We start from the raw sequence: 13,405 nt of genomic DNA, 5'->3' as shown, positions 1-13,405 counted from the left end.
CCCGGACTTAGGCTCCAGTATGGGTGCATAGTTAGACAGTAAAGGGTTTTGCCCAACAACCCACACTGGATGAAGCTCATTGGACATCCTCAGAATTGAACCCTAATTTTATTTTATTTCATTGTATTTCATTTTATTTTATCTTATTTTATTTTTGTAGCCGCCTGGGTCTCCCTGCCAGTCTTCATCCCGGATGAAAAACAGGGTTGTGTCAGGAAAAGCATCCGGCCTAAAACTCTCTGCCAATTTAGTGAAAGTTGATTTGCTGTACCGACCCCTGAAGGGAAAACGTGAACAACAACATTGAGTATTAAGTGAGTGAAAATTTTGATAAGTTTCTGAGAATGTTGTGGGGGGGAAATTTTTCACTCAAAGGCGCAGTAAGAAAGAAAAAAAAATGGAAAAACAATATGATCCTCGTCGTCCAGGACTACTGTGAAGCATATAAAAAGAAAAAATAAGGATACAATTAAGTGAAAATGCAAATTAAAAAAAAGAAAAACAGAATTTTGATATATTTTTTTGCCAAAAGTAAAAGATAAAAACACACAAATCTACCTGATTTATTAATAGAAAAAATACCTCAAAAAGAGATATTTGTAGGACATGTTTGTGTGCTCACCCTGACTTTTGAGCTTCTCTTATCCAATTCACCCAAAGCCTCCCCGCATACCTCTGCATTATGAAGGATGACTGACTTCGATGGCATAAGGCTGATTAAATCAGTAGGGAAGTGAGAAGACGGCAGCCTAATGTTGATTAGAGAAATGTGAGACTATGAAGCGCATCTCAAACTGAATGAGCTCCTGCAGGGAGACTCCTGCCAACAAGGGAGAACTGTCATCCTCACCACATGTCGAGATCAGGAAATGTGAGGAGGCTGGCGCTTAAACACATCTCACTTGTGTTTGTGATGAACACTAACAGTTAAAAAAATAAGAAAAAGAACAGGCACCCATTTATGTATGTCAGAGGAAGTATATGTGGACAGATCCACTAAAATTTACTATGCAAAAGACAAAAAAGAATAAAAGTCTGTTTTTGTTTCCTGGTAATAACCGACTCACCGCCTTGGCAGCCTTCCAGCCAATGCGGGACAGAGAGGAGTGGCAAGCATCCAGAGCGGAGAGGAGGTGAGAGAAGAGACGCTGCGTCTTTACGCGGCGGTGGCATCCTGGAGGACTCGGAGCTGTGCGGGATCGCTGTGCGCGCGCGTCGACTTCGCTTGTTATTCTGCTGGATGGGAGCCGTTCCTGAACACGGGATGTTTGTCTCTGCGCTTGAAGTGCTCAAAGGGGAGTAAATAAACAACAACAATGTGGAGAGACTGGATTATTTGTGCCTCTTTACTGATAGTTTCGACGCCGACAGGTAAGACATCCACATGTTTGGATGCTCCGACACAATTCTACTGTTTACTGTTTTTCCATATTTTTTTCATTACCTAATTGAATGTTTATAAAAGATTTATCTTTTTATTTTACCATCTTTTTGGTTTTTGATACTGTTTTCGCACTATTTTCATTGTCTCTCACAGTCTGAGATGGTTTGAAGCACTTTTGACGCGGTTTAATTACGAAACCAAAGCCCAAAATTAAGATTTTAGTGAGAATATTATTGTATTTCTCCGTAAAAACGCTATTTATGGAAGCTGCAGTTCTATGAATGTGTCCCGTTTTGCGCCATAATTCATACCCAGGCTCCATTGCGTAACCAACTGGCAACAGGTGTTATGACGTCCTCTCAATCGCGTGCGCGCGCAGTGCAGGTGAAGCTTGTGCGTGTGACTTTTGCCTACCTACCTCCCCTCCCCACTCACACACACACATGAGGTGTCAGACAAAAGAAACAGGAGCCCCTACTTTTGATTCATGCGCAAAAACGCAAATGGAGATGTTCCTTTGTTGTCCATGAAGTTTTGTGTGGAGTGGCGTCACGTTTTGAAACTGTGAACTTTTCTCCAGCACCATTTGCTCCAAGTATTAGGAAACTCAAACACAGATCCTCTGTTGATGTTCGGAGCATCCAGATGCTTCTGCCCCCCTGCTCTCTGGGCCCTGCTCTGTTGCCTGCAGGCAGGAGAGTCACATGAAAATCTTGTTTTTGAAATGCTGCTTATCATGTGAAATCTTGTAAAGAGCTGGCCCTTAAGGGGGGAGTCAAACCGAAATTGAAATGTTGGGTTCATTTACTCATCTGAAGGGAATGGAGGGGTTTGGTGGGGGGTCCAGTACTGTGATTACTCAGCTCCTGGACTGCTCATAATTATTGATCGTTCAGCTGAGAAGTGGTGGTTTGAAAGGCAGATTGTCCTGAGGGGGAGAGTGCCAATGATAGCATCATCTTCTTAAACCATCACATTAAACCCCTGACGCTGTTTGGTTTTGAGAGATGGACAAAAAAAAAAAAAAAATCTGATCTGTCAAGAATTCCCAACATGAACAAAAAACATCCTAAATAAAATATTTGTATGGTTATAAACAAACACACGCATGTGAATATAACACATTTTACCCATACATAATTTAATTATATCCTTTTTGAATGGCTGTAAGTAATTAACAGTAAATGCTGCCAAATAAAAACAAAAAGAATCAAAGAGACTTGAAAAAAAAAGTTTTATCAGCTCTTTTCGTTCCTTTTTAAAGACCCACTTCTCTGAAAATTGTGTTTTTATGTGTTTTCAACATGTTCTTGTGGCATTTTTCAAATGATGGAGGACATTTATAATGAAAATCAAGCTCAAAGCTGCATTTCTGAGTATTTCTTTCCTCAAATCGCTGTGAATCAAGAGCAGACAAAAAAAAAATGTCATTGAAAAAAGCTCATAGGTGTAAGCTCCAAAACTGTAAAATATTTATTTACTATTTCCAGTTTCATTATCAGTTCCACCATTTACGTTTGGTTGGGACTGTAAGCTAGAAGGAGGTAAACCGATGCATGCTGGGAAAGGAGGACGGGCTCTCTTACCAACAGTCCCACCCACAACTGAAAAGCAAATTACTAAAGAACTACTGCAGAAAGTATGTCATCAAAATACTCTAAGGTTACAATAACAAAGTTTACAGTGTTGTTTTTACAGTAAAATCCTGGCAACCTCAGCTGCCAGTTTTTTACCGTAAAAAGGAATGTACGTCTTTGTTAATTTTCTAGACTGACATTGTAATTTTTATGAGATATATTTGATGTTCCTGCAGTAAAATTATGATACAATTTTCAACTGTAAAATATAACAATAACAATAATTTTGAGTAACCGTAATATGATTTTAAAAAAAAAGGTACCACTGTGTATTTTATGGTACAATTCTGGCAACCTCATCTGCCAATCAATGTATGTCTTTGCTAATTTTACATTGTTAGACTGTACTTTTTAAGGGTAAATACATTGTTATGTACTGTAAAAAAATAGGAATATTATCCTAAACGAACTGTAAAAAAGAGCAACTTTTTTAACTGTAATTTTGTTTAAAGTAACACCTTATGTTTTGCAGTTAAATCCAGGCAACTGCAGCTGCAAGTTCTTTTATATTTACAATATATTTTTTACAGTGTAGACTGTTTTTTTTGTGGCTAAAAACAACAAAATCTTGATTAAAAGACCATTGGGAATGCTTGTAACCCTTGTGCTATCCTAGGTATGTTTACATTAAAAGTGGGTCATCTGGACCAAATATTATTTATCTTCACTGGTGTTTGTAGCAAACATAAAATCCTGTCCACCTTTGTCATGGGAGGAATCACACATCAATGTAAGGGTGGGGTCATCTGGACCCCATAGAAGAGCACGGAAGTTAAAATAGATCAAACAGGATTGGAGTGGGACTTTAAATATGTTTGTGGACATCACAGATGCTAAGTTTTAGTTTTCTTTTTAAATTTAATTTCAATCTGTTTTTTGCTCTTTTTTTTTCTTGAAACATCTTCTTCTTCTTTTCCTTTTGGCTTTTCCCTTCAGGGGTTGCCACAGCAAATCAGTTTCCTCCATCTAAGCCTGTCTTCGGGATCCTCCACCAGCCACCTTCATGTCTTCATTCACTGCATCCATAAACCTCCTCTTTGGTCTTCCTCTAGACCTCTTGCCTGGCAGCTCTAGATTCAGCATCCTTCTACCAATATATTCACTGTCTCTCCTCTGAAACATGTTTGTAATAAATGTTTTATCCAAGTTTTAAAGCTGCTGAAATTTATTTTTTAAAAATCAATTCAAAGTCTGTAATGAACACGTCTTCAAGAAAATGTATTGGTTCCATCTTATGCTTGGAAATATACAAAAACTCATTGCAGCAGGTTTCCAAAGCCCCATCCTGTGTGCATCAACCACATTTCTGTCCTTCTGTTTTCCAGTGTGGTGCAAACCTGTGATCTCCCCCAGTGGGCCTCATTTAGTGGTTCCCAAAGGAGGGAAGCTGGAGCTGCATTGCCATGACAATGCCACAATGTCTGATGTCCCAGCCACACTGAAGTGGGAAAAGGAGAAGGCCCGCAGGCTGGAGGGCGAGGTGGAGGAGGGCAGACTGGCGTTTGTCCGGGTGGCAGAGGTGCAGGGCTACCACATGGGCCGCTATGTGTGTGTCAACAACAAAACGTTGGAGCGCAGCACCATATATGTCTACATAAAAGGTGGGCTGACAGTCAGAGGCTTATTTGTGAAGACTCAGATTTTTATTCCTTCTGTCCATGTCCCCTCCTCAGACCCTCACAATGCGTTCCAGCGCTCCATGGTGAGTAGCATCCTGGTGCGAGCTGGCGAGAACTGCATCATCCCCTGTCTCGTGACCGACCCCGAGGTCAGGAACCTGACTTTGGAGATGTGTGACAAACAGCCTCTGCCGTCGGGTTTGAGGTACCGCAGCAACCTGCAGCAAGGCATCGTCATCAGTAACGCTAGGAAAGAGTATGAGGGCTGCTACGTTTGTGTGGGGCGTCTGGACGGACGCACGTTCAAATCAATCCAGTACACTGTGGATGTTCGACTGGGTGAGTGCTAGAAAAGTCCTTCATTTTTCATGTTGGGTCAACGTGAAAACAGACACAACAATAACCACAAAGAAACTAACAGTATTTATCCAAAACAATTTACTGTCTGAGCATTTTGCTGACAATGAGTACTAAAGAATCATGTATTTACTGTTAAAACTACATTATATTTAAAGTATATCTAATTCAAATTCAACACACCTTTATACCTGCAACATTTAAAGACTTTGGTTCAAAAATCCTATTAACGGATCCTTTCAAATCACAAATTTTATTGATTTTAAAACGACTGACTGTATATGAGAACTGGACAGAATGAGTGTGATGTCACCCATTGAAATGAAGTCAATTTATTCACAGTTTTTTTGTGATATAGGTGTTGGAACCATTAATCGCCTGTACGCTTTGATTGGTTCAAAGCGTACCATTTCCATGGCAACCACTCTAAACAATCAGGAGAGCTTTTATGGAATTCCATTCCACCATCACTTAAATGCAAAATCTGTCAATCAAACCTGTGAGACAACCTACTTTTAATGAGCCATCTGATTGGTCAGTTTATAACTTGAATAATTTTCACTACAGAAAAAATGTCATGTACAAAAATTTGTGTTAGCAAGAAAATGTTAAAATAAAGGAAGCAGATCAAGAATGCTACTGAGTAACAGCTGTTAAAGTCTCAATAGAAGTCTTTGGGATTTTGTCTATCTGGGATAGTACTTCCTGTTTAGAACATGAGAGGGAAAGTAACTCAGTCCAGTTTTCATATACAGTCAATGGATCCAATGCAGTATTTCTGCACAGAAACAATGTGCAGAAACGTATTGCCAGTAGGAAAATTTTAGCATCATAAAAATGAACAGGAAAGTGTTTGTTTGCCGTGCAGTTCTTTATTTGCTTAGACAGGTACAATGACTGTGATTGCTGTCTTTAGCTACAGATATTAGTCATAGCCCTGGGGTATTTAAGAGTCAATATAACATTTTTTTTTAAAAAAAAGCACACTTATTTCCCACAATGTCATTTTGTTATACATGTAACTATGCATTCTATGTTCGTTACAAACACAGATGTGACACGCTCAGTTTTTTCAGCAGTCTCCTGGCTACAGAGAAGACACTTCACAGTTTAAGAAGCAGCTTTTTGCCAAATCCAGCTTTTAGGTCACAAATCCATCTTCAATCAAGTTTTAAAAAACAAAGACAATCTTTGTTTTAGCTTGAAAAACACAAACTGCACACACTCCTGCCTGGTTTAAATATAAATTTGGGAATGAATAATGACTCTTTTGTCTATAGCAGCCAAGGCGCACTTCTGAGGGACGTTCAAAAATAGTCGTGGTGTTACTCCATCTAAGAAGTGGTACAGCAGAGACTACTATTACAGAGACTACTGATCTAAATAAATAAATAATAGATTTGTCAGTCCTAAATGATATCTACAAGAGTTTCTGGTTCTTTTTGTGCCACTGTTTTCTTACTCAAGGCCAAATGTTGGCTATACAGCCCTAGACACGACATTGAAAAATAAGATTGCTTCCTGGTATTAGCATTTTGTGCACACAAATTAGTGTAGGTGCACAGAAGTTAGAATATTTTGTGTACAAATTAGCATTTTGTGTGCACAAGTTCGTATCTTGTTTGAATGAGTTAGCATCTTGTGTATGCAATTTAGCATCTTGAGCGCACAAGTTAACTATCTGTGTGTACAAGTTTGCCATTTTTCTCTCAAATTAGCATTTTGTGTGCACAAATTAGTTTCTTGTTCCCTTAAATTAGCATTTTGTGTGCGCAAGTTAGTATCTTGTGCACACGAGTAAGCATTTTGAGTCCACAAATTAACATTTTGTGCGCACAAGTTAGCATTTTGTTTCCTCAAATTCGGATTTTGTATGCACAAATTAGCATTTACTCCCTAAAATTAGCAATTTGTGCACATGAGTTAGCATTTTTTCCCCCTCAAATTAGCATCTGCCAACCAATTAGCATTTTGTTCCTTCAAGTTATCCTTTTGTTCTCTCAAATTAGTATCTTGTGTGCACAAGCTAGCATTTTGTGCTAACTTGATGTTAAGTTAGCATAAAACGTCAGCTATTGATGATGCCCTCATTGCCGTCATCAATAGTTATAACTTTAAAAAGTCATGCTAAAACAAACAATCTGTACTTACATTATGATAGAAACTGTCCTTTAGAGAACACCGACATGAAGAAATGCATTTCTCCTCCCCAGCAAAGCGTGATATGGATCACAGTACTGGCGGAGGGATACACAGTGATTCGTCCCTTACCCCGTAAAACAACAATTTCGGACACCACAAAAGCTTGTAATGCCCCTAGGGAGGGGTAGGCAGAAGCTGTAGAATTGGGATTCAGTTTGTCATTTTTCTTTCTGTAGATCTCAGTGATAAACTACTTCATCATTTTAGAAACACGTCAAGACAAACATATTTCTTTACAGTTTCACTTGTTAACCTTCAAACTTAAGTTAGGAGAAGATTTTATGTCAAGTTTCTGACTCAACTTCAAGACTCGAATTAGGGAATTATTCATTGGTGTGTTCAGAATAGCATAATAGTCAGAAGTTGGTAGTGCTCACCTTCTCTCAAATTTATGCAAATTTTCTTTTGACCCAGATTGTTATCTCTGTAGAGGATAACTGATGAAAAGAAGAAGAGAAGATTAGAATCCGTCAGTGAACAAGGCAATGCAACGGAGCGCGAAGGCAGTGTTTGAGTCAAACAGGATTACAGCAGAGCAAACAGCACCTGGAGAGACTCTTTAAAAGGCATTTTCTGTTACATATTAGTCATGTCTTTTATGCAAACACAAGTGCTTGAAAGTGCGTGCTCTGACCACGTAAGCATCGTCATGTGAGTGCTAGCCGTGGGTCACACCCGCTTGAGGGTCATTTATCTTGATGTATGAAAAAATGGAAAAGCACGAAAAATAAAGTTACAGTAATGTAAGTTTTAAAGGAAATGCAATTATATATCTAAAGACTTGAAGTGCGTTAAAAAACATGATGGTAAAATTGACCAAAGGAGGAGAAAACACAAGTTAAGCTGATGCTTTAAGGTGACCTCAGTAAATACACCTCTGATTATGGGTTTGTGTCCCCTTGATCCAGTGCCTGAGCTGAGCCCAGTCATCTCTCTGTCCCACAAAGACCTGGTCATTCTGAAGGCAGGAGAGCCGTTTAAGCTTACCTGCAACACCACCAATGTCAACCCGGATATTAGCCTTAAGTGGGACTACCCTTCAGCTGTGGTGAGATGAATCTTATTTGCAGTTCTTTAATCTGAAAGGGCAGTCTTTCCTGTTTGTTGATTTTGTGTTACTATAACCTTTCAAACAGATTGTTAGGATTTGAAAACATGCTGTGCAGAAGTATTTTACTTTTTGGGTCATGTATTTATTTTATTTGCTGCTATGTCTGTATTTATGGTCCTAAACTTTGGGCAATAGGCCAACACATAAAACAGAAATATGTTTAAATTACCTACTAACTATGGTGGCTGAAATTATGTTGCAAATAGAAGAAATGCTGCAGCAAATAACAAGAAACTCTGCTGCAAAGAAAATAAATGTTGCCACTAATTAAAGAAATGCAACTGCAAATAAAATAAATTCTGCTGTAAATAAAAGAAACACTTGTGTAAATAAAAAAATGATGTTACAATTACAACAAATGCAACAAATAGAAAGAAACGCTGCAGCAAATGAAAAGAAAAAACTGCTGCAAAGAGAAAAAAATGTTGCAAATACAAGAAATAAAAAGAAACACTGCAGCAAATAAAAAGACATGCAGCAGCAAATGAAAGAAACTTTGCTGCAAAGAAAAAGAAATAAAAAGAAACCTTGCAAATAAAGAAAAGGCTGCTGCAAATAAAATAAAACAAAAGCATGTTGCAAATAAAAAAGCCACAAAGGAAGTGGATTATCTGGGATTGTACAAATTGGAAAACGAACGAGTTAGTGTTCAATGTCACTACGTGTGCTTTTTAATACTTTAATATTTTATCCCCAATAATTCAATTCCAGTGTCTCTTTTTCATGTGCAGCTTTTTTAAAAATTTGCAGCATAATTTATTTTCATTTGCATCACCGTGTCTCTTATTTGCAGCAGTGTTTCTTGTTATTTCTAGCGTTTCTTTTATTTGCAGAGATCTTTTTTTGTTTGCACAGATACTGTACTATTCTTTTGCTGCCATGGTAGGTCTCAGCCACTGTAAACTCACTAATATTAACTGGCTTCCTTTCAAACAATGCAGCATTATTCGAGATTTAAATGTCACAAAGCATCTAGGAAATTCAATTTAATTTCCATTATTTCCAAATAGTTCTGTTTTGCAGCCGTTCTGTCTTAGTTATGCTTCTCTGTTGGGCCTCATTTGGTGGACAGTGGAAATTTGTTTTCTAATCTGAAGCTATATAATAATAATATAATGAAAATAAATACTGCATGTAATTTGTATAGTCTAAAAATTAGCCCTTGTATTGCAGTTTAGCTCAAAGTGATCCAGAATGGACATCCCTTGTAGAAAATAATTGTGTAGGGTTAATTCAACACATAAAATCTACATTTTTTGTTGCAGTTTTTTTTTTTTTTTAATAAAGCAAGTTTTCAGTCAGTAGCTAGTTATTTATAGAGGATAAAAATAAAATGTCAATGTGACTTGAACCCCATTTAAGGGTTAAGAGAAAAAATAATAATAACCTTTGTTTTTTTAAATCTTGAGCTCCAATGTGACGGTTTTAGTGTCATAAAGCTCTAGTTATGTTAAAAGGACTTGAATATCCATCGTATTTAGTTTAATTGAAAATACTTTATCTGTGTGTAGTTCTCTGCTCTTGTTTGTCTAAAATCTGTTTCTCTGATGATTTACAGCATCCTGAAAAATCCCAGACCTTGCACATGCTGTCCGGCTCCCGGGGTTATCAATGCTCCACCTCGCTCTTCATCAGAACTGTCCGCCATTCAGATTCTGGCACTTACCGCTGCTACGCCCGCAACGAAAGAGGCGACAGTGATGCAGCGCTGCAGCTAGACGTCCGCAGTAAGTGTTAACACTCAGCCTGTCTGCATGGCTCTAAAAATCTGATATCTATCCATTCATCCATCCATCTTCTGAAACCCTATTCGGGGTCATTCTGCTGCTGGAGCCTATCCCAGCTTCTGTTAGGTGAAGGCAGGATACACCCTGGACCAGTAATTAACTTATAAAGCATGTTCTTGAATTGACGGGGGAAACCGGAGAGCCTGGAGAAAACCCACACATGTAAAAAAGTCCAGAAAAGTCCCAGCTGGGATTTAAACCAGGGCCTTCTCTCTGTTACTGCTAACCACTACACCACAGTACAGCCAAAAAATCTGATACTCACATGGAATTTGATACTGTTACATTTAAATCGACATGCAGGTCAGATTGTTTTCATCCAATTTTGTTATAAGACTTTGAAGTGTTTCTGCAGGGTCATCAATATTTGCCCTTTTCTAGTTTATTCCAAAGTTGTTAGGGTTTCTATTAACAATGATCACTTTAAGTTCATGCGTATGTGAGCATATGTGTTGTGGATCTCACTGAAAATGAAAGTTGGAGGCATATTGTGAATATGCTGAAGAATTAAGGTTGACATTTAAGACCGCCTTCAATGAAAATCGTGTTTTTAACATTCTTGTTGCATTTCTTTGATGATGGAGGACATATAGTACGAAAATTAAGATTAAAATTGTATTTCAGAATATTTCTATATTCAAATTGTTGAAAATCAGAAGCAAATGAAAAAATGGCGCTGCGTAAGCCGCAACTGGGGAGACCTGGGGAGGATGTAAAACGCTTCAACCAGAGCAAAGCGTGATAAGTGCTTTTATAAATAAAATTTGAATTGGTTACATTTGAAGGGCCCAGGGGGCGCTGATGAGACTCTGGATCGCCGGGCCCTTCTCGCAGATTTTTCGTCTGCTCCTGGAAGGGCTGAACGGTGGGAGGGGGAGACTCCAACTCAGCTGATTAAAATACCTGTCATACCATATGCAATTCATGCATGAACAGTGTGTGATTTTTGTGCTGTTTATATGCAATTCATTAGTGATTTGTGCGTCAGTTACATAATTTTAACGTAATATGTGCGTCGTGTACATGATATAAAAGTTGGTATATGCGTCTGTTAGAAATGCGTGGAGGAGTCGAGGAAAGTCCAAATTTGTGTGCATTTCACAAAAGTCATACACAGTACACACTGTGTAAGATACGCATCTACCTCCAAAAGAACATCTCACCACAGGATGAGGAATATAACATTTTACAGCCTTTTCAAACAAACATAAAAGATTGATACTTGGTGAGAACACATCAAGAATCAATTGCAGGACTAAATATATGGCAGTATCGATATTTTGGCACAATCCTAGCATAAATTGTTTGTGGCGGCAGTGTGACACGGCCTTTAGTGCATGACATATACTTATATATTAGTTATTTGTACTCTTGTTCTTAAAGTGTTTTTTGTTTCAATTTTTTTAAGATGAGGGGTTCATTACCACCGTTGAAGAGCCAAACCCTGTCCAGAAGTATGTTAAGGAAGGAGAAACCCTGAACTTGATGGTAGAATTTGAAGCCTACCCTCCACCGCACTCCTGGTCCTGGTCTTACCAGGGCAAACGCCTCCTCAACACCACGGAGCACGTTATTACGCTCCATCGCCACAACTACAGGTACAGCGAGCTCACAGCCTCGCAGCTCGGCAGCGAGCGGCCATCTGTGCACAGACGTTGAAGACAGTTTGTTCACCTCACCAGATACATCAGTGTGCTGAGACTTGTGAGGGTTCTCGGTTCAGAGGGCGGGATCTATACATTCTCAGCCCGGCACGAAGATGCATCTGTCGCTCTCTCAATTCACGTCTATGTCAGCAGTAAGTATTGCACGAAGCAAATTAGTCTTACAAACTGTATCTATGTATTATATTTTTTGATACTTGTTAGAAAAGCAAATATAAAAAAAAGTTATAACTTGATATGTTTATCCAAGCATCCAAAGAAAGCATCTGTCTTTTTCTCCATAAGGTAAGCCTGTCATCATTGGCCAAAAGGGGCCTGTTGACGGACAGGTGCGATGTACTGCTGCAGGTTATCCAGTTCCTAAAATCAGCTGGTACTTCTGCGAGCGACCCCATGTCAGGTATGCGGTGATATTCTGATCCTATTAGATGTTGCTCCCACCAGAAAAGGCACTTAAACATCAACTGAAGCTCAGATGTCTTTGGTTGTTAGTTTCTTTCAGACGTGTATGTTGAAGTACTGACCAGAATATTTATGTTAAAAAAAGATTATAAATATGCTAGTGCTGTCATGCGATTCATTTTTTGTCCAATTAATTAATCGTGACCAGTGATTAATTAATTAATGTAGTTAATCGATTTTAGTTGCAAATATTTTTAACCTAATATTTGCTTTATAATAGAATAATAACCTTAATGACGATATATATATTCTCTATATTCTGTTTTTATCTTGTAAGAAATATAATAACCATGACAAATTTAATATCATTTGTTTCAAATGTAGGCTTGAAAAAAAAAAAAGTTTATAAAACGTAAAATAAAAGTCTTCATCAACAGGTGCTCACAACTGCCCAATGCGACCCAATGGGAAACCCCGGAGGTTTACCTGCTGACAGAGTCAGCCTTCGGCAGAAGTGAGGTGGAGAGCCGGCTGAATGTCACCAAGGAGCATGCTCAGTACCACACCCTGGAGTGTGTGGCGTACACAGATGGAGACGAGGCCTACACGCTGTTCTCTATCAGCGGTGAGGGAGAAGAGCACTTTACATATGCTCAGCAATACTACATAATCTGAAAGGTGGGGATTAATCCAGCGTTCGTGATGACGCTGAAAGGCCATGCATACAGATACACAAACCCATTGACCTTTTTTTCTCTGAAGAGGCCAGGTGTGGGGTTACTGAATACAGATTGAATAAGAGATTAGTGTATGCTGACTGTGCAGGCTGGGATTACACGGCGTCGACCCGCTAATCCGTGTCACACAAACAAACACCACTGCTGCAGCTGTCTGTTGTAACGGTGGGTTAAGAGGATGTGTGTTTTATTGTGTGTTTGGGTTATTTGACAGCCTAATATGGTATTAAACGTTGAGTGTAGGTTACGGATTAGAATGAAGAGACCCGCGTTTGCCATAAATGTTTGCGTAACTGTCAGTAAAGTTGGCTCTTAAGACCTGTTTCAACTGAAATGTGATCCGTGTGTGTCACAGAGCGAGTCGTCCCTCATAAACTCTTCACACCCGTTCTGATTGGCATGATGGCCACAGGCGCCTTCCTCAGCCTCACTCTGGTGGTTCTGCTCTATAAATACATGCAGGTAAGAGCCGAAAAGCATCTGCAAGTACACCCCAGCGGCTGCA

General features: G+C 38.9%; 1 protein-coding gene across 1 annotated transcript in view; it reads left to right on the top strand.

Annotated features, from left to right (window-relative positions):
* Window positions 1–1,096: 1,096 nt before the first annotated feature.
* Window positions 1,097–13,405, top strand: part of kitb (KIT proto-oncogene, receptor tyrosine kinase b) — a 22,272-nt gene continuing 9,963 nt past the window's right edge. Inside the window, exons 1-10 of the mRNA XM_024289394.2 lie at window positions 1,097–1,371; window positions 4,347–4,622; window positions 4,695–4,979; window positions 8,108–8,247; window positions 9,869–10,037; window positions 11,506–11,695; window positions 11,780–11,895; window positions 12,047–12,161; window positions 12,601–12,788; window positions 13,256–13,362. Of these exons, the coding sequence (XP_024145162.1) occupies window positions 1,317–1,371; window positions 4,347–4,622; window positions 4,695–4,979; window positions 8,108–8,247; window positions 9,869–10,037; window positions 11,506–11,695; window positions 11,780–11,895; window positions 12,047–12,161; window positions 12,601–12,788; window positions 13,256–13,362 (1,641 nt within the window). The 5' untranslated portion in view covers window positions 1,097–1,316. The remainder of the gene's footprint in view (window positions 1,372–4,346; window positions 4,623–4,694; window positions 4,980–8,107; window positions 8,248–9,868; window positions 10,038–11,505; window positions 11,696–11,779; window positions 11,896–12,046; window positions 12,162–12,600; window positions 12,789–13,255; window positions 13,363–13,405) is intronic.

Source organism: Oryzias melastigma, linkage group LG1, assembly GCF_002922805.2.
Source record: "Oryzias melastigma strain HK-1 linkage group LG1, ASM292280v2, whole genome shotgun sequence".
In the NCBI taxonomy this organism is placed as follows: domain Eukaryota; kingdom Metazoa; phylum Chordata; class Actinopteri; order Beloniformes; family Adrianichthyidae; genus Oryzias; species Oryzias melastigma.
Note: the sequence above shows the minus strand (reverse complement) of the source record. Positions and strands in the feature narration are given on the sequence as shown.